Source organism: Rhinopithecus bieti, unplaced genomic scaffold (assembly GCF_001698545.2).
Source record: "Rhinopithecus bieti isolate Rb0 unplaced genomic scaffold, ASM169854v2 scaffold_10654, whole genome shotgun sequence".
NCBI lineage: Eukaryota > Metazoa > Chordata > Mammalia > Primates > Cercopithecidae > Rhinopithecus > Rhinopithecus bieti.
In genome coordinates this window covers 873,601-898,824 of record NW_016806688.1, presented here as the reverse complement: position 1 = coordinate 898,824, position 25,224 = coordinate 873,601, and the positions used below count along the sequence as shown (strand labels likewise).

The 25,224-nt window shown below is 37.2% G+C and overlaps 1 protein-coding gene across 2 annotated transcripts in view; it reads right to left on the bottom strand.

Moving 5' to 3' along the window:
* The window catches only part of PIGK (phosphatidylinositol glycan anchor biosynthesis class K), a 143,097-nt gene that overhangs the window by 103,077 nt on the left and 14,796 nt on the right, over window positions 1-25,224 (bottom strand). For both annotated transcript variants that reach the window (XM_017877406.1, XM_017877405.1), the window contains exon 3: window positions 22,346-22,437. In XM_017877406.1, the coding sequence (XP_017732895.1) occupies window positions 22,346-22,437 (92 nt within the window). The remainder of the gene's footprint in view (window positions 1-22,345; window positions 22,438-25,224) is intronic.

Genomic DNA, 25,224 nt, shown 5'->3' with positions numbered 1-25,224 from the left:
TGAAAGTCATTCCTCTTAAAACAGAAAATACATCTTCTCTTTTTTAAAACTTAAGGAGATCATTAATTTATATTAAACAAATATCAATCATATATTCCTTTGTTAAACAAGACTGAATTGACCTCCAAATGTCAATACAAAAATGAGTATTTCTTTAGGCTATGTTTTCTGTTTAGGGTTAATTTCACTCTATGAAATGAAGTAATTATTCAATAGCTATACAGTGTCAATATCAATCAGAAAGAAGTACTAACTTCAACTTAAAATCATAAATTTAATCAACATTTCTCTTACGAGATAATTTTGAGCCTCAATATAAGTACTATGACCTGTTAACACAATCAATATATTATAAAACACTGTACTTGAAATAATATAGAAAAAGAGAAGTTGGGAAACAGAACGGATTTCAAACGTTTTGAAGTCCAACCACATATTCTAATTTGCTGTTTCTCAAACTCAAGAAGTGTACAGAACTCTTTTCTAGAAAAAAAAAAATAATTTTCACTTGGTCCAAGTGTTAAGTTATTTATACAACAGTATTTAAGTATACACATGCAAACAAACTACTTAGGCTTACAGTTCTTACAAAACTGTAAAATCAAGAGAAAAGTATAAAATTCTAATAAAACTAGCAAACTAATAATACTATAAAAACATTAATCCCATTGAAAGATGACATTATTTTCCAAAAACTAAACACCTGCTGCTTTAACAGAAGAGCTTCAAGTCTGGTTCTACATTTAACTAGTGTGTGTGTGTGTGTGTGTGTGTGTGTGTGTTTTGATATCCATAATTGTTAAAGAGAACTAAAATGGCCTGAGAAGGACGCCATACTTCTATATTTGAGTCCTTGTGGACAAGCTGCAACCTAACTTAAGAGGTAGACAAGATGGAAAATCCAATTTAGGAGTATGCACTTGTAACAATGGCTGAGTCTTGGCCAATGCCAGCAGCCATACTTCAGCCACTCATATATTGCCAAGTGCTCAAACTGTGTTCAAATAAGTAAAATGCCAACCTGTAACCAATCCAGTTGTTTGTGTGCCTCACTTTCCAGTTTCTGTACCTCACTTCCCTTTGTCTCTAATCTTCTTCTGCCATGTGCTGCACTGGGGTCTCTCTGAATCTGCTGTGATTCTGGGGGCTGGCCAATTAGTGAATCGACAGAAACTGGACTGGGTCCAGGATCAGATCTGATCCAGTAATTAACTGGCTTGAATCCAGTTAGAGGCTTCTTACATCTGAGTGAGTCAGAAAGAAACTGGTAGTAAGTGGTAATATTGCAGGGGCTACAAAATTTGGCTTTTAAAAATTCACAGGGGCCGGGCACGGTGGCTCACGCCTGTAATCCCAGCACTTTGCGGGGCCGAGACGGGCAGATCATGAGGTCAGGAGATCGAGACCATCCTGGCTAACATGGTGAAACCCCACCTCTACTAAAAATACAAAAAGTTAGCCGGGCGTGTTGACAGGCGCCTGTAGTCCCAGCTACTCAGGAGGCTGAGGCAGGAGAATGGCGTGAACCCATGCGGCGGAGCTTGCAGTAAGCCAAGATCGCACCAAAGCACTCCAGCCTGGGGGACAGAGCAAGACTCCATCTCAAAAATATGTATATATATTCACAGGATTTTGTGTTCTACCCCTTTATTTCATTTTCTCGTGCGCTTAGGTAGGAAAAAAAAATCACTGGCTAAGTTAAGGGAACCCGAGAGCAAAGCCAGTATTTTGGGTAAAAATGGTATCTTTAATTTCTGAAGAACTGAGTTCCTTCCGGCTTATACATGCATAAATGTTAGGCCCCAGAAGCAGTGAAGTCTTACAGAAATGATGAGATCTTACTAAGGATAACTTACAATAGAACATTCCAAATGAACAACGCACTGAAGTGCATTTAAAACAATGAGGCTCCCAAATTAATCTCATCTACAGACGCCTACTGATCTGCAGAAGCTTCTAAAAAGATTTCAATATTTTTATTTAAAGCACACATATTTTACTCTGGCCAGAATAGAAAATATTAGAATTTGGGTCCCCCACACAACTGGTTGGGCAGCAACTTGCAAAATTGAGATAATTTTGCCTGTGGTTCCATTATTTTCCTTTGTGATGCAGTTTAGCCCCCAAAACTATGGTGTGGTAAGCAGGGTCACTGGGGCTACTCAGGAAAGGAGAACCCAGAAATCTGACAAGCCAGCAAAAGGGCAAGAATTTCTTACCAGGCTTCTGGCCTCTCTCTGTGCAAACTGCTTAAATGAATGGTAAAAATCACTGTTTATCTCCTCTGTAAAGTTTTAATTAATGCAAAAAATGATTCTGAGGCTATTCTTAAGCTGTACCGAATCTGGTGTCCTTGTCTTTCTGTATGGTTGTGTCATAGAGAGTACCTGTGGATAGCACACAGGCTTAGGACCCCATAAGCTCACTATTCAAGACAGCCCAGCAAGTTGGTCAATAACAAACTTTGCTGTGGTTCCCTGAAACAAACAAAAAAACTGCCTGAGGTCTTGAACTTGTTTTGCCCTTGGGAGCTTAACCTTGTAACCATGTGGTGGTACTTTCTCTTCGTCTCCGCCTTCCAGGGAAAAGGAAGTTTGGGATTCATGTCATAGCTAGCTCCAAAAATTATCTCGAGCAGTTAAAAGCCTTTGCAATCTCAAAACTGACTGCTCTAGACTTCTGGGAAGAGCAATGGAAGTTATACAATGTAGCTCAGTAGCTAAGGCCTTGCCTTTTTACAATGGTGGCCTGAGTTCAATTCCTGGCTTAGGGAATGAGTCCCTTCTGGTTTGATATCTATATGACATTTACTATTTGTTGATTCTCTTCCTCATTTTCTTTCTCTGAGCCAGAAATATTGGCTGTTTGGCCTGGCTAAAGTCATGTAACAAGAAATTTAAAAGGACTTTTATAAAGAGGGCTGTGGTTAAAAGTCAGTTTAATTAAAAGTAGATATTCAGCTTTAACAGCCTGGGACACCTCGGGAAAAGCAGAGGAGGCACCACAGACCGTGTTTTGGGAAAACCTGTTTTCCCCAAGAAACCTCAGAAATTAAAATTAAATCTCTCTCAAAATCTAAGGCTCTGTTCTGTTTTGTATTGCCTTATCTGATTTTTTTGCCTTTGGGGAGTATCAGAAATTACTTTGCATTATGAGAGAGCTTTAGTGTGTAATAACTAGGTAGGAAATATACTTTTAGGGATAGCTAATGGCAGTTACAGGGAGATACTCAGCTCTGCACATTTGGATCAGAGAAGCATGCTCTTGGCCACCTAGAAGTTATGGAAATGTTCCCACCCACCACTAAGAGATAAGACACCCATGGGAGCTAGGCTGATTCATCCTTTATGGGATCCAGGATCTGATATAAAAATGAGAATGGGATCCTTAATTTTTGGAGATCTGTTTTGCCTTCCAGCTGTGCCTGCTTATTATATTAGGCTGTAGAAACTGCATGTTCCTGGCCTTGTTCCTCCAAGGACTCCACCCTAAAGCCAGTAATCCGATTAAAAACCTTAAAAACTGGCAAATAAAAAATCTTGCAACTACTGGATCTTCTTCTATCTGTATAGTTACATATGTTTTCCATGTGTGATTTTTTTTTAAAAGGGCTCTAATTAATTGGCTTAAAGAAAATAGGAGCTTAAATCAAATATTAGAAAGATGAAACTGTAATGCTTTTAGTTCATGTAACTTTAGTAATCTTTGGGAAATAAAAAGTTTTAAAGATTATTGGTAAAATAAAGACATTTATTCTAAATCAGGCAGGTCAGAGATTAGGTTTGCTAAATGCTTTAAGGTCATAAACTGCTTTGACTTCTGAAAATTGTTCAATTTACCTACCTTGGAAACGACAGATTCTAGATAAGGTCTGGGGACATGCATGTGGAATTAGCCATGCCCTCTAGCTATGCAAAGAAGGTTATAAAGAAAAGAAATTTTATACAAGAAAGGATCCTGTATGGTAAATTCTTGTCCTAAACTAAAATAACTGGTTGGTTAAAAACAGGGATGCTTAGGACAAGTCAGAAAGTCCAAGCATGACGTAGGTGGTCTGTGTAAGTCATGAAAGCATTCGTGAAAGGAAATTTATGCACCAAAGGTAAACGGTGCTAAGAGTTACTGTTATAACATATAATTGAGACTACTGAAATAACAGTTTTACATGCAAGGTGTGTATGGAAAGTAAAATTTGTTTTCAGTAAAAAAAAAATTATAAGAAAGCATGAGAATGTAAATTTTTGCCTAGTGTAGAGGGCTAACAGATTGTTTTAAATTACATAAAACAAAGCTAAAGGTTGAGCAAGTTGTGGAAGGTTTGTAAAAATTACTTGTAAAGAGATTCTGTGTGTAAACATATTAGCTACAGTTAAAGGGGTATTATTCAGTTTTTACGTAAAGTGAACATTAAAAAAAGCACAACAGGTTTTTCTTAGAGCACTGATCTGCTCTTTAACAAAAATTCTAAAGGGTTATAAAAGGTTTGTAAGAATCTCACCTTATAGACAAACTGATTAAGATTGATAAATCTGTCTATAAGGTTTTATTAAAAATTGAGTTGACATTAATAGTAGACTTAGGAAAGGGTGAAATTTGGCTCTCCCATGAACAAGATTTTCATGTAATATTAAAGGATAATAAAAGATTTTTGTCTGCCTTTTGAATAAACTAGGAAAAAAAGAAGAGAAAGACAAAAGACAGACTGTTTGGAAAGTTAAGTCTTCCCTCTATCAATGAGTAAAAAGTGTTTGCCTTTTTAAAAATTCTTTATCATTTTGGCTAAATGAATGACTATGGTGACCTGTAATTCTATTTCATAATATCAAGTGTTTAAACCTCTAACATATTTGATAGGCTTCCCAAAATCAAATTTCAGCTTCCAAATTATCTTTTCTGACCTCTAACTTTGGGATGCTACAGAGGGCCCCTGAAGAATCCAAAAGACAGGTAAACAGGATTATTTGACATGTTATTTGGAAAGCACTGTAAAAATAAAAAATAATGCTTAACTTTAAGTTATATTTTAGTGTATGTCATCAATATGTTCCAATATCATATGGAATTTCTAAAATTCTAACATGTCTAAGTAATGCTATCAATCATAATTATGGTTATTATATTAAGCTATTATAGACCACAGAAATTGTCCTTGTCAGCTGTGTTTTTAACTATGACTAATGTCATTTCCAGTTAATTGCTTAATGCTGGTGCAGTTTCTGAAAACTTCGCAAGCACACAAAAACCCAGAATATGGTGTCTTTTAGGCGGTTCGTGAAAGGATGGAAAGAACCCTGAAAAGTACTCTTGAATACAGGTTTCTGATAACGTAAGTCAAATTACCTATGATAACCCATCAGTTAGCTATCAGTGCTACGCGCTCAAATTGGAAAAAACAACTGGTATTCAAGACGACAAAAGTCCAGTGTTAAGCATGGACTCTTGGAGAACCAGAATAGCCACCTTGTCCTTCCTGAGTCCTTAAAGCTTTTGTTATTAAAAGTTATGCATTCCAAAACATCACAGAAAAGAGAAAATAATTCAAATTAAATATTGGTGTGGTAACTTATAAATTGCCAAAATAGTTTATAACCAATGTTTAGTTTGTCAAACCCATATTCATGGGAAAACAATCAAAGCTTCAGCTACATTTGGTTACTAGATGGTAACCAGATGGTTGGGCCACATACACATTTTACAAAGGGATTTCATTCAACTGTCATTTTCAATGCATGTTTCCTGGTTGTATAAAAGCTCTCCCATGCAAGTGGGCTGATATTATAATGTAGATTATTATGCTACAGTGTATTTTCACCAGGTAAAGAAAGCTTTTTATGGTTCACTGAGGACAGTCAACCCCTTCTGTTGGGAATAGGCCCCCAAAACTGGCCATAAACAAAATCTCTGCAGCACTGTGACATGTCTGAGATGGCCATGACACCCACGCTGGAAGGTTGTGGGTTTACCAGAATGAGGGCACGGAACATCAGGCCTATCCAGGGCAGAAAACCAATTAAAGGTGTTCCTAAACCACAAACAATAGCATAAGCGATCTGTGCCTTAAGGACATGCTCCTGCTGCAGATAACTAGCCAGAGCCCATCCCTTTACTTCGGCCCATCCCTTTGTTTCCTGTAAGGAATACTTTTAGTTAATCTATAGAAACAATGCTTATCACTGGCTTGCTGTCAATAAATATGTGGGTAAATCTCTGTTTGAGGCTCTCAGCTCTGATGGCTGTAAGACCCCTGATTTCCCACTCCACACCTTTATATTTCTGTGTGTGTGTCTTTAATTCCTCTAGCACCACTAGGTTAGGGTCTCCCTGACTGAGCTGGTCATGGCACCCCTTCAGTCTAGAACCCAAAGACTGGATCTTCTGAAAACATCAGAGAAAGACTGCCCACACCATCCACACTGCAACAAAACTTTGGGTTCATAATCTCACAACTGGGAAAGATTCCTCCACACTCTTGGAACTGTATACCCACTTGCACCATTAAGGTAAAGCTAACCAGGAAAGTTTCTCCCCAGAAGAAGATGGCATCTTTTCCCAAGATGACAGCTTTTCCCAAGATCATGAATCAAGACTTCTCTACTATAATAACACTCTTATCTTTGAATGTTTTTTCTTTGTTTATGCCTCTATGAACAATAGAAATAAAAAGGGTGTCTCTTGTGTGCACTCTTGTGTATACTTTTATTTATGAAGGATTTTGTAGCCAGTCTTATATATAGATAACTTTATGCCTTGACAGATAAAAAAATGAAGGCCCAATGTACATGAGAAACTTTGATGGTATATATGTTGCCTCATAATCAGCCAGAAACAGAACATTGGTTCACTCCTCTTAACCCACATCACAGGTTAAAGAGAACACTGGCAGGAGGCCTTCACACTTCTAGAAGGGCATCATTTGTTAGGTCCTTTTTCCATGGTTTGGAGTAAAAATGGCAATGATTAGAAGTGTATCCTTAATGATAGGCTGTATAGCAGATTATACTGTAATGTATATAGTTACACAACAGACTTTAAATTCTCTTATGAAAGTTATGCTAAATAACACAATTGGCTACACAGAAAAGTATCTCTGTAGCTGCTGGCATTTGTGGCCCATGGAGAAATACATCAAATGTAGATTATAGAGAATCAGTTTTAGGGGATTAACAAAGAGACTGCTTAGTTAAGTGAGTAGACTCTTTATCTAGCTCATTCTTTAATCCATTTGATTTTAGGTGATTTGGTTTATGGGGACCCTGGGTAAGGAGCATACTCCAAACTCTTCATATTGTCCTCCTGACAGTTATAATAATAGTCTCCCTGGTGTGCTATATTCTCTCAAAGGTTTTAAATGTTTACTAGTCAGCCATCTCTAAAATGTCAAATGGTCTCTCTTCAACTGGAATGACAAGAGCTGAAAGAAATGTGTGACCATGAGGACACCGTAACCTATGAATGACATGCTGAGACCAGAAACCTAAAATGATGGTAAATGATGGTAACTGAGAGTGGCACTAACACCCTAAGTTTTGGTCACACTCTCACCTAAGTGAGAACCTGATTAAAAAGGAGAAATTTTTTAAAACAAAGTTACAGGTGGTTTGTTTTGGACTAAGCTCATGTGCTAGGCCCCAACAGACCACAAAAAATGGAGATGCTTGTGCTAAATGGCACAATAAAACTAAGACTTTAAGGAAACACACAAATCCTAGAACAGACCAGGTTTTATTTTTCTCCTGTCAACAAGACGTTCCAACATCAGGAGTTACCCTCTACTCAGTCCCTGTTCCTACCTTTGCAAAACTCACTGCTCTACTGTTTCCCAGTGGGTTTCAAGACCAAGTAAGTACATTTACAATTGTGATGGTGACATTAATGACTGAAGTTTTGGTCAATCTCTCAAAATTGAGAAAATAACCAAAAGGGGGGAATTGGTAAAGTGAAGTAAATATGGTCTGAGAAGGACTCTGCTATATCTGAGTCCTTGTGGCAACCTAACTTAACAGGAAGACAACATTGAAAACCTAATTTAGGAGTATGCACTTGAACAACAGCTGAGTCTTGACCAATCCCAGTGGCCATACTTCACTCTTACACTGCTGAGTGCTCAAACTGTGTTCAAATAAGGCAAACGCTGAGCTGTAACCAATCCAGTTGTTCCTGTTCCCATTTCCAATTTCTGTACTTCCCTTCCCTTTTTTTGTCTATAAATATTCTTCCACCACGTGGCTGCACTGGAGTCTCTCTGAATCTGTTGTGATTCTGGGGGCTGCCTGATTCATGAATAGTTCATTGCTCAATTAAATCCTTTAAATTTAATTTGGCTTAAGTTTTTCTTTTACTACACTACAAATGTAATTTGATGATATAATGTCTGTTCATAAAAGTATGCTGTACACTAAGTAATTCATAATTTCCAGGTTCTGTTTACTGTTCAGGACAATCAGATCTTATATTTACTACATAAGCCTTTGCCAATAAACATTCTTTGAATGCCATTTATCATAAGGTCTCATTTGATAACTGAAAGTGTCTTTTTCACTTGAATACCAGGTCAGCATCACAGTAGTTACTTAAATCTGCACTGAATAAGTATCAAGTCAATCACTGCAGAAATCAAGACTCAAAAAAAAAAAAAGGCTACACTGAAGACATACTACTACATTCCTATAAATAACAATAACAAGTTGTTTCGTATGTTATTAAAATGAAGACAAAATTCCCAAAATATCCCCAATAGACACAAGAATATGTTGTTTTTACAGTTTGGCAAGCCTATTCTACCACGTGTGATGATTCAACTCACACTTTATTCTTTTCAAGCCCCTGCAAAACCTACTTCACAAAACACGGCATATGTAATATTACGTTCTCTCAACACAAAACCAAAAGAAAAAGTGGGCACTGGAATTGTATAGCAAGTGTAGTTACACAGTAGTTATTTATGTAAATAAGTTCCACATTTTCAAAATCAGGCATTCCTAGTAATTAGTTAAAAAACATGGGAGGGCACATACATATATATTTACTTATTTATAAGTCATACATATTTACTACTTTAAGTATATATAATAAATATTAGTGAAATGTGAACCCCAAAATACGAGACAGGTCTCAGTCAGTTTAGGAAGTTTATTTTGCCAAAGTTAAGGACGCGCACCCAGGACATAGCCTCATGTGCTGCCAACATGTGCCCAGCGTGGTCAGAGCACAACTTGATTTTTATGTATTTTAGGGAAACATAAGACATCAATCAACATACGTAAGATGAATGCTGGTTCGGTCTGGAAAGGCAGGACAACTTGGGGGGAGGGTTCCAGGTCACAGGTAGGTAAGAGACAAATGGTTGCATTCTTTTGAATTTCTGATTAGCCTTCCCAAAGGAGGCAATCAGATATACATTTATCTCAGTGAGAGGGGGAGGGGGTGACTTTGAATAGAATGGGAGGCAGGTTTGCCCTAAGCAGTTCCCAGCTTGACTTTTCTCCTTTAGCTTAAGCGATTTTGGGGCCCCCAAGATTTATTTTTCTTTCACAGAAGCATAATTTCTGCAACTAAGAAAGAGGCACAATGCCTAGTGGGTCTACTCGGATTTTGGAGGCAACACACTCCTCATTGGTGTGTGTTACTCTGGCCCATTTATCGAGTGACCCAAAAGGCTGCCAGTTTTGAGTGGGGTCCAGAACAGGAGAAGGTTCCGCAACAGGTCCAGGCTGCTGTGCAAGCTACTCTGCCACTTGGGCCATCTGACCTAGCAGATCCAATGGTGCTTGAGGTGTCAGTGGCAAACAGGGATGCTGTTTGGAGACTCTGGCAGGCCCTCATAGGTGAACCACAGCAGAGGCCTCTAGGATTTTGGAGCAAGGCCATGCCATCTTCTGCAGATAACTACTCTCCTTTTGAGAGACAGCTCTTGGCCTGTTACTGGGCTTTGGTGGAAACTGAACATTTGACTATGCGTTATCAAGTCACCATGCGACTTGAACCGCCTATCATGAACTGGGTGCTTTCTGACCCCTCCAGCCATAAAATGGCTCATGCACAGCAGCATTCTATCATCAAATGGAAGTGGTATATACGTGATCAGGCTCAAGCAGGTATTGAAGGCACGAGTTAGTTACATGAGGAAGTGGCTCAAATGCCCACGGTCTCCACTCTTGCCACCCTGCCTTCTCTCCCCCAGCCTCCATGGATGGCCTCACGGGGAGGTCCCTATGATCAGCTGATGGGAGGAAGAGAAGACGAGGGCCTGATTCACAGATGGTTCTGCACAATATGTGGGCACCACCTGAAAGTGGACAGCTGCAGCACTACTGCCTGTCTAGGACATCCTTGAAGGACAGCGGTAAAGGGAATATAAAACTCTATGAAATAACTTTCCTCCAAAGAAAGCAAATTCTTTTCACAGATGTTAATTTCACTTATCCTTTTAATTTCTTTTAAAGAGTTAGATATAACATGACAGAGTAAGAATAGTTTCCATCAGACTGTTAGCTGACAGTGTGGCATGAGTCTGTGTGTGTGTGTTTCTCCTAAGCTTTGTTCTTTCCAGTGACAACTCAGGTAGGAGGAAATGAGAATTATAATGGCTGAGCAGAATATCCACCTTTGCATAGAAGCCTCAGGCCACACTGGACTTTGTGCCTTACGTAGCAACTCCATAAATATAGTTTTCAGGGTGTCTAAAAGGAACAGACTCAATTATAAGAATCACTGCACTCAGGAAAGCCCAAAGATACATCTTTCTCCTCAGGCATTCATCATTTATTCATCCCAGTCCAGTTGTAGTCATCTAATGAATAAGGGAACATTTTTACCATAAGCAACATTGCTTGCCTTTATCATATTTACAATGGAACAAAGTTAGAGTGTGAACACAAGTCAAATTCTTACACAGACGGAACGGACTTTGTTAACCCTTTACTGTATTTTAATATTTATTCTAGTTATTATTTTTAATTGCAAGGAATCACTAAAGCTATATCAATAAAGAAGGAAATACTATTCTGGACACAGGCCCTGGCAAACATTTCATGATGCAGATAGCAAAAGCAAGTGCAACAAAAACAAAAATTGATAAATGGGACCTAATTAAAATAAAGAGCTTCTGCACAGGAAAAGAAACCATCAGCACAGTAAACAATCTACAGACTGGGGGAAAATGTCTGCAAACTATGCATCTGACAAAGGTTTAATATACAGAATCTATAAGGAGCTTAAAAAAGTTAACGAGTAAAAAATAAACAACCTCATTAAAAACTGGGCAAAGGACATGAACAGACACTTCTCAAAAGAAGACAAATAGCCAACAAACATAGGAAAAAATGCTCAACATCACTAATCATTAGAGAAATGCAAATCCAAACCACAGTAAGATACCATCTCATGCCAGTCAGAATGACTGTTACGAAAGTCAAAAAATAACATACGCTGGCAAGGTTGTGGAGAAAAGGGAACGTTTATACACTGCTGGTGGGAATGTAAATTAATTCAGCCACTGTGGAAAGCAGTTTGGGGATTTCTCAAAGAACTTAAACTACCATTCAACCTAGCAATCCCACTGGGTACATATCCAAAGGAATATAAGTCATTCTACTTTGCTGTTATATAAGGGATATATAATAGCAACCTAGGTGGCCAGAAACAGTGGATTGCATAAAGAAAATATACACCATGAAATACTACACAGCCATTAAAAAAAAGCACACAACTGTGCCCTTTGCAGCAACATGGATAAAGCTAGAGGCCATTGTCCTAAGTGAATTAACGCAGGAACAGAAAATCAAATGCCACATGTTCTCACTTATAAGTAGGAGCTAAACACTGGGTACACAGGGACACAAAGAAGCAAACAACAGACACCAGAACCTATTTGTGGGTGGAGGGTGGGGGGAGAGTGGTGATCAAATAACTACCTGTTGGGTACTATGTTTATCATCTGGGTGACAAAACAATTTGTACACCAAACCCTGTGACACCCAACTTACCCATATAACAAATCTGCATATGTACCTCCTGAACCTGAAACAAAAGTTGAAAAGAAAAAAAAAAAAAAAGACTCGGTGACTTTCAGGTCATCAAGACAGGGAAAAGAAAGGGAAAAAGGCACTGAGAAAGGGAAAAAGAACAAAACCAACCCTATATTTCTGGCTGGGAACCAGCTGCTGAAGTGGATGGAGAGAAGTCATGGAACTGAAAAAGCACTGACTACTCTGCTTAAGTGTGGAGTGGAGGATCACGTGGAAGCAGTGAAAAAGCTCCAGAACTCCACCAAGCTCCTGCAGAAGAATAACCTGAATCTGCTCAGAGACCTGGCTGTGCACATTGCCCACAGCCTCAGGAACAATCCAGACTGGCGAGGTGTGGTCATATTACACAGGAAGGAGGGTGATTCAGAGTTCATGAATATCATTACCAATGAGACTGGGTCAGAGGAGATGCTCCTTTTCTTAACCGTGGGTGATGAGAAAGGTGCTGGACTTGCCTCACTGGCAGGGCAACCTGCAGCTGTGGAGACGCTGGGACCCAGGGTGGCTGAGGTCCTGAAAGGCAAAGGAGCAGGGAAGAAAGGCTGTTTTCACAGGAGGCCACCAAGATGAGCCAGAGGGAAGAGGCACAGGCACTTCTCCAGGACTACATCAGCATGCAGAATGCTAAGGAGTGAGAGCTTAGGGCACTCACTTCCTGTTTTCACAGGAATCTTTTTGTCAATAAAATAGTTTGACTCAAAAAAAAAAAAAAAAAAGAATGACTATTAAAATGGCACACAGTTTTATGGAAATTCAAGAATAAGGACTTACAGAGATTAGAGCTCAAAAGTAGTTACAGACATATCAACATTAACAATTGGTGGAAATACATGGGCTCCAGTATTTTGCCACTAATGTGCTAATATGACTAGTTATTCTGCAAACATCTGCTTCTTTCTCCTTTCCCTGCTAATAGGCTTATTATTCCTGTGACGTTTGTACACAAGTCATCACTAAAAATGGCTCAACTTACAAACATCTACGTTTTTATGACCTTTCATAGATATATATATACATGGAATATATAGAATCTAGATATTTATATAGCTATATATTTAAATTATATATATATATATATGTATTTGACTTTTATTTTGCATTCGGGGGTACATATGCAGGTTTGCTACATGGGTATGTTGTGTAATGCTGAGGTCTGGGGTACTAATGATCCTGCTACCCAGGTACTAAGCATAGTATTCAATAGGTACTTTTTTATTTTTTCAGCCTCTGCCATTCCCCACAACTCCAGAGGTCTCCAGTGTTTATTATTCCCATCTTTATGTGCATGTGTACTCAATGTTTAGCTCTCACACTTATAAGTAAGAACATGTAGCATTTGGTTTTCTGTTCCTGCATTAATTCACTTAGTAAAATGGCCTCCAGCTGTATGCATGTTGCTGCAAAGGACATGATCTTTGTTCTTTTTATGGCTGCGTAGTATTCTATGGTGTATATGCACCACATTTTCTTTATCCAATCCACCGTTGATGGGCATGTAGGTTTATTCCATGTCTTTGCTATTGTAAACAGTGCTGCAATGAAAATATAAGTGCATGTGTCTTTATGGCAGAACAATTTATATTCCTTTGGGTAGGTGCCCAATAATGGGACTGCTAGGTCAAATAGTAGTTTATTTGAAGCTATCTGACAAATCTCCAGACTGCTTGCCACAGTAACTGAACTAATTTACATTCCTACCAACAGTGTAAAGGTGTTGCCTTTTCTTTGCAGCCTTGCAACATCTGTTATTTTTTGACTTTTTAAGTCATTCTGACTGGAGTGAGATGGTATCTCACTGTGGTTTTGATTTGCATTTCTCTAATGATTAGTGATGTTGAGCATTTTTTCATGTTTTTTGGCTGTTTGTGTGTCTTCTTTTGAGAAGTGTCTGTTTATATCCTTTGCCCAGTTTTTAATGGGGTTATTTGGTTTTTGCCTGTTGTTTATGTTTCTTATAGATTCCAGATATTAGGCCTTTATCAGATGCACAGTTTGCAAATATTTTCTCCCAGTCTGCAGGTTGTCTGTTTATTCTGTTGATAGTTTATTTTCCTGTGCAAAAGCTCTTTATTTTAATTAGGTACCACCTGTCAACTTTTATTTTTTGTTGCAATTGCTTTTGAGGACTTAGCCATGAATTATTTGCCAAGGCCAGCATCCAGAATGGCATTTTCTAAGTTTTCTTCTAGAATTTTTAGTTGGAGATCTTACATTAAAATCTGTAATCCATCTTGAGTTAAGTTTTGTATATGCCTTTTTAGGATCTTTCTTATGATAATTAACACTCTCACAGTAATAATAAAACTAGTATTTGGCATCACTAAATTAATGCCAAGTCAGTTAATGCTAAACCAATGCAAGCAATGTAATTAGAAAACATGATAGGCTGATTCGGGAGATTATATAATAAAGCAAAGGAGAACAAAGCTGGGAATTACAGCTGGGCCAGCCAACCAAAAATATTCACCCCTTTTAAGTATTGTTTCCCCTCTAAGCATTGTTATAGATGAAAAAACTCAGGCCAAGATAGATTAATTTTTCCAAGATCAAAAAATGAATAGTGACATTCTCAGGCTATTTCCAGGTTCATTGAAGGCCTGGTGATACAGGAAGAAGACATGTAAACATGAATCTCAGGCACAGCGAAGAACTGTCTTATGTAACAAGAGGTAGAATTTTAGGTGACAAAGCAGTTGTTCTACAGACTATTCTGAATTCCTCTGGCCTGTCTGATTTCTTACTCTCTGCAGGTTGTGCCAACTGCTAAACTTCACAATCACCATAGTGAGAAACAAGGGAAGTAGAAAGGCACTGCAGCCACTCATATCCTCATCACGTATATGCTCTGTATTACTTCTGTATTTCTCTGAAAGGAAGAAAACTCATTGAATATTTTATAGCTATCAAAAATAAAAATTTATAGTCAATTATTAGAATTAATAGGAGTTTAGCAAGTTGCTAGAAAATATATAAAATCAACTGCATGCACAGCAACAGAAGTTAGAAAATGTATTTTTGGAAAGGTACCATTTACAATAATAACAAAAAATAAGGTAACTTTTAAAATGCTACCAAAGATGTTTATGCAGAAAAATTAAAAAATCATAAAACTTGAATGCTATTAAACCCATAATTAAATAGATAAACTTTATCCATAAATTGAAAGACCTAATATTAAAAAGAAGCCCCTTCTCTCTAAACTAATCTATAAACTCACTGCAATGCCAATGAGAATCGTAACAGGGATTAAGAACTTCACAAACCAATTCCAAAATTAATATGGAAGAACAAGACCTAAGAATAGGCAAGACCATTCTAAAAAAGAATGAAGTCAAGGAAATCAACTTAACAGATACAAAGATAGTGACAGTACTAAAGACATTGTGCTATTGTTGAAGAAATAAGCATCTTTCTCTTCAGTATCAAAATCTTCCTCTCTATTTACAAATCGATAAAAAAAATTTCCCCTATGCTTCATAAACCCCATTCATGGTCTTGTTAGACTTGCAAATTGGTCCTATGTATGATCTAAACGTAAGAGTATCAAGGTAGTGGCCAAACTTCTCCTTTTACCTTGTCACTGTTCTCCTCAGAACACATTTCAACTTCCTAACTATTCTAAATGTTTCTCTATTCAAGATATTATACACTTCTCCACAAGGAACACCATGTAGAGCGGCAGATCAGCTGCCAATATGCGAATAAAATGGCAGATTGTTCAGAATACATAAGCATCCTTATTCAAACACTATTATTTATATTTTCAAGAAGTATTTTAGAAAAAACTGTTGAGAAGTGACAGGAGACAAGAGAAGAACATTCAAAGACATGAGTTAAAATTATCTTCACAATAACTATGAACGTACATTACAAATTATTTATAAAACTTATTACAGGACTGAAAATCCTTTTGTTCATAAAAAACAAGACAAAATCATCACATATGTTTATCAATATATTAAAATAACATAAAATAGTAATATAATAAATGTAAAATATATATATTTAGAAATTTTAATAAATTCATTGTAATGGCTTAAAAATAAAATCAGTGACCTCCCTAGACAGAGAAATCTATGAAGTTCTACACACAGGGAAACAAAGGAACAAAAGATATTTAGAGAAAAAAGACCACAAGGTATTCTAGATGTTCTAGGTTCTACAGCATTTACTTATATCACAGCTATCTTCTCCCCAAGAATTACAACACTTAATATTCATGTAACATTTACAATTAGAAAATTATTTTAATATACATTATCTCATTTTATTCTTATGGCGCCATACAGATTGGTATAATTACGTGCACTCATTCATCACTGAAATACCTTATTAAATGCTAGGTGTGCTAAATCACCAAAAATAGAAATGAAAGTAACCATGTAGTAGTTGTCACAATGAATTAGCAAATGAAAATACTGAGCTGGAATTAAGGCCTGAAGGCTGGATGAAAATTTTGGATTTGTTAGAAAGGCAACAGAGTTACCACAGGTTCTTAATTGTGGGAGTGAAAAGATGAAAGCAGTGTCTGAGAAATAATTCTAACAGTTACGTGTAGGATGAGTTGGAGGGGGAAAGGGACCAGAAGCAGGGAATAAACAGCTAAAAAGGGGTGGAAGTATAGAAGCATGTACCATAGCTACAATGTATATTGAAGTACATGAATACTGAAGAAGCATGAAATAATAAAGTCTTAGACAAAAGTAAAAATAAAAATATGAAAAAAGTAAGAAAATGATAAAATCAGAGAGGCATTCCTTATATTTATTTAATATTAACTATTTTCACACACCCCCTAGTCCCACATTCAACATATTAACATTTTAGAATTTAATAAGGTATTTAATGACAAGTATGCATAATAATACTAATATCTACAGATTGTCATAAGAATAAAATGAGACAATGTATATTACATACATTTTGGAATTTAATAAGGTATTTAATGAGTGTGCATAATTGTACTAATATCTATAGATTGTCATAAAATAAAATCAATGTATATTAAAAGAATTCATTAGTTATAAATATTACATAAATATTAATTGTTGTAATTTCTTGGGGAGAAGACAGCTGTGCTGAAATAGTAATGCTCTGGCCATTAAGTCAGAAGACCTGAATTCAAATTGTGGTCCTATTTTTATTAATATTTAATTGACCTTAGGCAAGTCATTTAACCACTCTGAGCAACCACTTTTAGTATGTAAAATGGGAAAAAGCAATCTCTCATAAAGGTCTCTAGGAATAAAATAATTCATTATAAAATTCCTAACACAGTCTCTGAATTATGATGGATAGTGAATGTGTGTTACAGGAAAGGAAAGAGAATCCATATTGGCTGCTGTTACTGAACAGAAAGCCACAAGCATTTTTAAAGAAACATTTTAAGGAATTACCATACAGTAAGATTGCTAAATAGCTTATTAACGCTCCACTTCAGACAATGTCCTCTTACTTATAAGGCCAAATCCACAGCAGCATAAAGAGCAATAGTCAAAAGCTATATGATCAACATGATTTAAAAAACAACAATTAGTGACTTTTTCTACTTACAGAAACATTACCAGAATTTACATAACTGACCAAATAGCTCCTACTTCTAATTCTAATACCTATTAACTGGGAAAGAAGTTAAAAGGGACAAAAGACAAAAAGGAAACAAATGCATCCTGAAGGAACTTAAATGGTAATATGTAAGGTTGAGGGTGACTTGTTTTGGGCAAGTAGTGCCCTGGTAAGACTGCCCCAGCCATAGATCCCTCAAGAATAAGTTAGAAGATAGTTCATAAAAATCAACTACAGCCAGACACAATGGCTCACACCTGTAATCCCAATAGTTTGAGAGGCCAAGATGGGTGGATCACTTGAGGCTAGGAGTATGAGACCAGCCTGGCCAACGTGGCGAAACTCCATCTCTATTAAAAATACAAAAACACACCTGTAATCCCAGCTACTCAGGAGGCTGAGGCACAAGAATCCTTTGAACCTGGGAGGCGGAAGTTTCAATGAGCCAAGATTGCTCTACTGCACTCCAGCCTGGGCTACAAAGCAAGGCTCTGTCTCAAAGATAAAACAGAAGAAAAAAAAAATCCACTATAGCTGGGCACAGTGGCTTATGCCTGTAATCCCAGCACTTTGGGAGGCCAAGGTGGGAGGATCACTTGAGCTCAGGAGTTCAAGAACAGCCTGCGCAACATTGTGAGATACCAACTCTACAAAAAAATTTAAAAATTAACCAGGCATGGTGGTGCGCACCTGTAGTTCCAGCTACTTGGGAGGCTGAGACCGGAGGATCACTTGAGCCCAGGAGGTTGAGACTGCAGTGAGCAGTGTTTACGTCACTGTACCCCGCCTGGGCAATGGAGTGAGACACACACACACAAAAATACTTGAATAAAAAAAACCTGACTATACAGCACTGTTAGCTCTGCGGGGGTTGAGAAACAACATTAAGAGAATATAAGTAAATGGTATTCATAAAAGTTTCCTTTCTCATCCAGACTAATGAAGTTCTACTTAGCTACGGGTTTTTATCACACTATTCATTCACTCATTCACTGTAACAATATACCAAAGAATGCACTGTGAGAAATACACAGTATAACACCCAGCCTTTAAGACATAAGATCAACACATGTAACAAAGTGCCAAAAGAGAGGTACAAATACAGCATTTATGCAAGAAAGACCAAGAAAGCTTCAGGGAATTCATGGATTGAATCTGGACATCAGAAAACTAGAGGGGAAGGAGAAAGGAAAGAACTATAGGTGAGCGACCAGTGCAAGGTAATGAAGGACAATACAGTGACTAGGAAGAAAACGACTGGAGCATAAGAGACAGAAACTAAAAAGATCAGAATGGCAGATTTGGAATCAGACTGCAAAAAGTCTTGAGTACCAAAATAAGGGATTTGAACTTTTTTCTAAATACTCTAAAAAGCTTTGAGTAAGGGGAAATAAAGAATAAAAGCTTTAAATTAGGAAGATTAATCTCACATACAATTGAAATACAGAATAAGAAAAAAAAATAGTGTTAGATGGACTCAGAAAAGCTATTGGATTTTATAGAAACAATGCATCAGACAGGGATCACTACACGAACTCACATCCATCCAACCTGTAGTAGAGCTAAATTGTATTCTAAAAAAACATTATATAGACATTTTACTCTGTGAACTAAATCTTATGCACTCAGCCAAAAGAAAGAGAGTGACAGAGACAGATCATGTCTATCAACCTAATACTAAATGCATTTATTCCCTAGAATAAACATAAGATGGGAGCTATGATTCTACATTCCCTAAGTTGGCCTCAATTCCCATGTGCTTTGCACAGCATGCGGAACACAATTCCAGGTTAAAGATATGTGTATTTTTTCATAAACATGGCCCTAATCATAAGTAAACCACTTTAGCCAGTGTGCAAACAAAGAAAATAATAATAGCACTGGAGGAAAAACTAGCTGTGGTAGACCTGATGAAAGACAATATTAAACTGTAATTTATGTGCTCTTTGAGAAACTTTCAGGAGTAATTGTGGCTCAATGTTTGCTTCACATACTAACCTTACAACCTAAACCATACTTAATGCCTTTTCTTCATCTTAATCATACTAAACATACTGAAGTTAGCTAAACAGGGATTTAGTACAAAACAATTATTTGAGGGCAGAAATTTCTCTAAAAATAATGAAACATTTTAAGAAGTTAAAACCAGGCAAATAAAAACAGAATCTCCATAAGGTTGGAGAAAAAGTGTGGGCACAAAGTACAAAAACCTCACCTGCATGGAACTTAGATAAGAAACTGGTCATACTCGAGCTAGAGAGCACTTACAAGGGTCTTATGAGTGTATCTTTGCATTTTCTCCCAGAACCATTAATAACCCTTTTCCCTGAATCAATATTTTGAAATATTACAAAATTCTGGCAACCTATTTATTAAAATGTCTTTAATATCACACTAACATTTTCTAACACTAGACTAACACAATTTAGGAGATACAAGTATTTTTACTTTTAAAATACAAACTGTGTTTGCTTTGTACAACTGATAAAATATTTCCAAATCATACGTTTATTTACCCAACAGAAGCTAAGCAGAATCTTTTCTATTGATTTCTATTTATTAAATAATAAATGGCTTAAATCACCAACTGTTTAAACCCTTAATTACCCCACAACAAAGACTTCATGAACACAACTATAGATAAACAATCATTTGAAAGAGAAATAAGCTTTTAAATAACATTCTTCAGAAACCTAAGGACAAACCCATTAAACATAATGTACAAAATACATCCTATTGCTATTGTCTATTCCTAAAAACTCCCTCCAAATCTAACTTAAATCATTTAAACATATCTTAATGATTGACTCATAGAATACCGATTAATTTACCAAAAAAAAAAAAAAACCTATTGCCAAGCCATGCATAGTGATTCTCTAGAAGAGTATATCCAGCATAGACGCAAGAGCAGTTAAAGACCAAAAGCTAACTACATAGGCCTATTTGAGAAAAACCAATTGACAAATGACAAGAATTATATCCATACACTTGATATAACAAATCAACCTCCTTCTCAGACTTAATGTAATTTTTTTTTTTTTATACTTTAAGTTCTAGGGTACATGTGCATAACGTGCAGGTTTGTTACATATGTATACTTGTGCCATGTTGATGTGCTGCACCCATCAACTCGTCAGCACCCATCAATTCATCATTTACATCAGGTATAACTCCCAATGCAATCCTTCCCCCCTCCCCACTTCCCATGATAGGCCCTGGTGTGTGATGTTCCCCTTCCCAAGTCCAAGTGATCTCATTGCTCAGTTCCCACCTATGAGTGAGAACATGCGGTGTTTGGTTTTCTGTTCTTGCGATAGTTTGCTGAGAATGATGGTTTCCAGCTGCATCCATGTCCCTACAAGGGACACAAACTCATCCTTTTTTATGGCTGCATAGTATTCCATGGTGTATATGTGCCACATTTTCTTAATCCAGTCTGTCACTGATGGACATTTGGGTTGATTCCAAGTCTTTGCTATTGTGAATAGTGCCGCAATAAAATAGTAATATTATCTATTTGCCATGATTTCCAGATGAAATATGGAAATTATAGCTTTGTCAGTTACTCAGACTGAAATGATCTATTGACAAAGATTGTAATATAACTTTGTTTCCTGAGTCATTCACTGCTTCCTTTCTGTTCCTGCAGCACTTTATGCATATCCTATTTGTTTTTACTGCAAGTACTGAATCTTGAAAGAAGGAACTAATATCACCATGTAACAAATGAGAAACAAGCTTAGTATAGTAAAGCGACTTTAAGAAAACTCATCACTAAAGCCAGATTTCAAAGTCATATCCAACTACATAGCTCTTTCCACACTGACTCACTGGTACTACATAAATCAAACCTAAATAACTGAATTGACTGCAGTTTCTTGCTATAGCTTCTCTGGTAGTAGGAAAAACAAATCTATCATGGACAAAACAATGTAGAAGACATGCTCTGAGTGAAGGTGTTGGTATATTGCCTATTACATGAACTCCATGCCCTACAAGTAGGAAAATTCCCACTTTATGAGTCTTCATATAAGGCAAAGCCCACCTTCCTATATAGAGGCTAACAATGCCATATACTAGCTCTTCCAGTCACCCGCCAGCACAGACATGGGTGCTGAACCTAGACTTTACCAATACAACATTTCCACCAAGACCACTATAAGAGAGACAGTAAGAAGTTGGAACAGCAAAATTCAAACTTTGGCAGTAGGAGGCAATAGCAACATTAAGTGTAGCAGCTATGCAGTGGCTGAGTCTACGCTTCAGCAATTTGCAGCTCCATTATTGTCACCAGACTGTTTTAGGTTATGATTTTTAGCTATGCCTCTTCTGATATCTAGGCTTCCTTGTTCCTGGCTATTAAAGGATACAACCTTCTCACTAATTTGGCAAGGTAAACAATATGCTTTCAATGAATCCCTTTTCTGCTGGAATCAATCAGAATTGCCCTCCATTATCTGCAATTAAAAACCCTGACTGAGTCATTTATTAATTAAATACATTACACTAAATAATTATATTTTATCCAATCTTTTTACCTTAGCATTTGTTCTTTTATACAATTCGTCATTATGGTCTTAAGTAACATCTAATTTATACATGGTAGTATGTACTAACGACAACAACAAAAAACTTCAAATCAGATTTTTTTTTTTACCTTTTTCAAAAGTAACACAAAATATAAAATATAATAACAATTACTTAAGGGTTATTTTCACTGAAGTTCAAAGTTAAGCTTTATTAAGACTTCTTACCTGTCAGGAATACCTAGCCTCTTGACACTTCTATAAACGGAAAGAGTATTTGCAACATGTCGATAATTAAACCAGAATCGGGACGTACACACCTAAAGTATTAAAACAAAATACAATTTTATGCATCAAAGCTAACCATGGAGCTGCAGAGTATTTTTCTTTAAGTAGGATACAGAGATCTCTAAAGAAAGAGGATGCCATAATTCAGGCTTTAAAACAGCAAACATAAAGAATTGTCGGTAAAGGCCAGGCACAGTGGCTCACACCTGTAATACCAACACTTTGGGAAGCCAAGGCAGGCGGATCACTTGGGCACACAGGAGTTTGAAACCAGCCTGGCCAACATGGCAAAACTCCACCTCCACTAATAATACAAAAATTACCCAGGTGTGGTGGTGTGCACCTTTGTTCTAGCTACTTGGGAGGCTGAGGCATGAGAATCGCTTGAACCTGGGAGGTGGAGGTTGCAGTGAGCAGAGATGGCACCACTGCACTCCAGCCTTGGCGACAGAGCAAGACTCTGTCTCCAAAAAAAAAAAAAGAAACAAGAAGAATTTTCAGTAAAACTAATCTCTCCAAACAGAAGTCTTCATAACTGGTATTAGATTTTAAAAGAACACTCAGCTTAAGAGAAAGCATATCTTTGGGAAATTTAATCAAATACTGAACCAACTTAGTTATCACAATTTCTGTGACTCAATAACATTCCTATTTCAAAAAGTTAAATTCTTTAGAATCACAGACAATACCCAAAATTTCTTCACAGAATAGAAAATTAGCTACATAGGGTTATACAATACTTGTTTCATTCCAGACTGCTTCCTTCGTTGTGAGAAATGTAGGACACTGGATAGAACATAACATATAAAACAGTTATAAATGCATATAAGAGAGTGCATTATAAAGAAGCTATTGAACTAAAGAGAAAATTAGAAACGATCCAACCAAGTTTTATAGTTTAAAAAATTCCTAAGAATTATATTAAAGGTGCTGGGAAAATGTAATTCTATGCCTCAAAAGTTAGTGTTGCTGAGAACCCACTCTAAGGTAGGAAAATATAGATCGGGGTCACTTGGTAATACATCTACCAAGCACAATCCTGGTTTCTATCACATGCCTGTGCCTTTAGTAGGTATAATGACAATTTTGAGAACAGCATAAGTGTTCTTGCCCCTGCCAAATAGAAAGGAATTACATGGTTTTTTAAATTAAATTTTCAATCTAGAATCCAATCAGGAAAAGACTAAATTTTGACTACATAAAATGTAAAATTCCATATGTCAAAAATATAAAATTCTGGCTGGACACAGTAGCTCACACCTATAATCCTAGCAGTCTGGGAGGCCAGGGTGGAAGGATCACTTGAGGTTAGAAGCTAAAGAACGGCCTGGGCAACACAACGAGACCCCCATCTCTACAAAAATATGTAAACTTTAGCAAGAAGTGGTGGTTTGTGGTTGTAGTTCTAACTACTTGGGAGGCTGACGTGGGAGGATCACTTGAGCACAGGAGTTTAGGGCTACAGTGAGCTATGATCACACCACTGCACTCCAGCCTGGGAGACAGCACAAGACCTCATCTCCAAAAACTCCCTTTTTAATTTTAAAAATAAAGAATAATTTATTCGGCCGGGCGCGGTGGCTCAAGCCTGTAATCCCAGCACTTGGGGAGGCCGAGACGGGCAGATCACGAGGTCAGGAGATGGAGACCATCCTGGCTAACACAGTGAAACCCCGTCTCTACTAAAAAATACAAAAAAACTAGCCAGGCGAGCTGGCGGGCGCCTGTAGTCCCAGCTACTCGGGGGGCTGAGGCAGGAGAATGGCGAGAACCCGGGAGGCGGAGCTTGCAGTGAGCCGAGATCCGGCCACTGCACTCCAGCCTGGGTGACAGAGCAAGACTCCATCTCAAAAAAAAAAAAAAAAAAAAGAATAATTTATTCAAGTTTCACCATACTAATATGTAAAATATTGGACAAAAAAAGAAAACTGCAGTTGTAATACAAAGCTCAGTAATGTTTTTTTTTTCATCTTTAATTTTTACTTGAATCCCAGGTTACTGAAATTGAAGAGAGGTTTGGTTAGAGGATTCCCAGAGCAAGGAAGGCTTTCATGTGTGTGTCAGTATAAGCTAACAGTCTTTTAGTTCCAAAAGATAAGCCCTTTGGCAATTGCTGGTCTGCACATAGGCAGTTATCCCCTCTTGAACACTGAGGGGATCCTAGTATCGTGTAGAGAAAGTTTATCCTGTCAAATTGGTAGATGATGGTCTGACTCCTGATGGTTCGCCTTACTTTTAAGTAGGCGTTGAAATCCTCTCTCATCTTTAGCAGTCTTTCCTCAGTAACTTCAGAAAAATTTCTTGTGAAGGGTAACATATATAAGAGATTTTTTCTTGAAGAACAAGAAAATGAGCCATGAACCCATGTTACACTGTCTTATTTAATCACAATGCTATTATATTTAAAACAAACAAGTATAGAATCTGTAATCACCCTATTTACTTCTAGGAACCGATGGATAATTCATTCATTTTTTTTTTAATTAATTTATTTTTTTATTGTACTTTAAGTTCTAGGGTACATGTGCATAACGTGCAGGTTTGTTACATATGTATACTTGTGCCATGTTGGTGTGCTGCACCCATCAACTCGTCAACACCCATCAATTCATCATTTATATCAGATATAACTCCCAATGCAATCCCTCCCCCCTCCCCATGATAGGCCCTGATGTGTGATGTTCCCCTTCCCGAGTCCAAGTGATCTCATTGTTCAGTTCCCACCTATGAGTGAGAACATGCGGTGTTTGGTTTTCTCTTCTTGTGATAGTTTGCTAAGAATGATGGTTTCCAGCTGCATCCATGTCCCTACAAAGGAC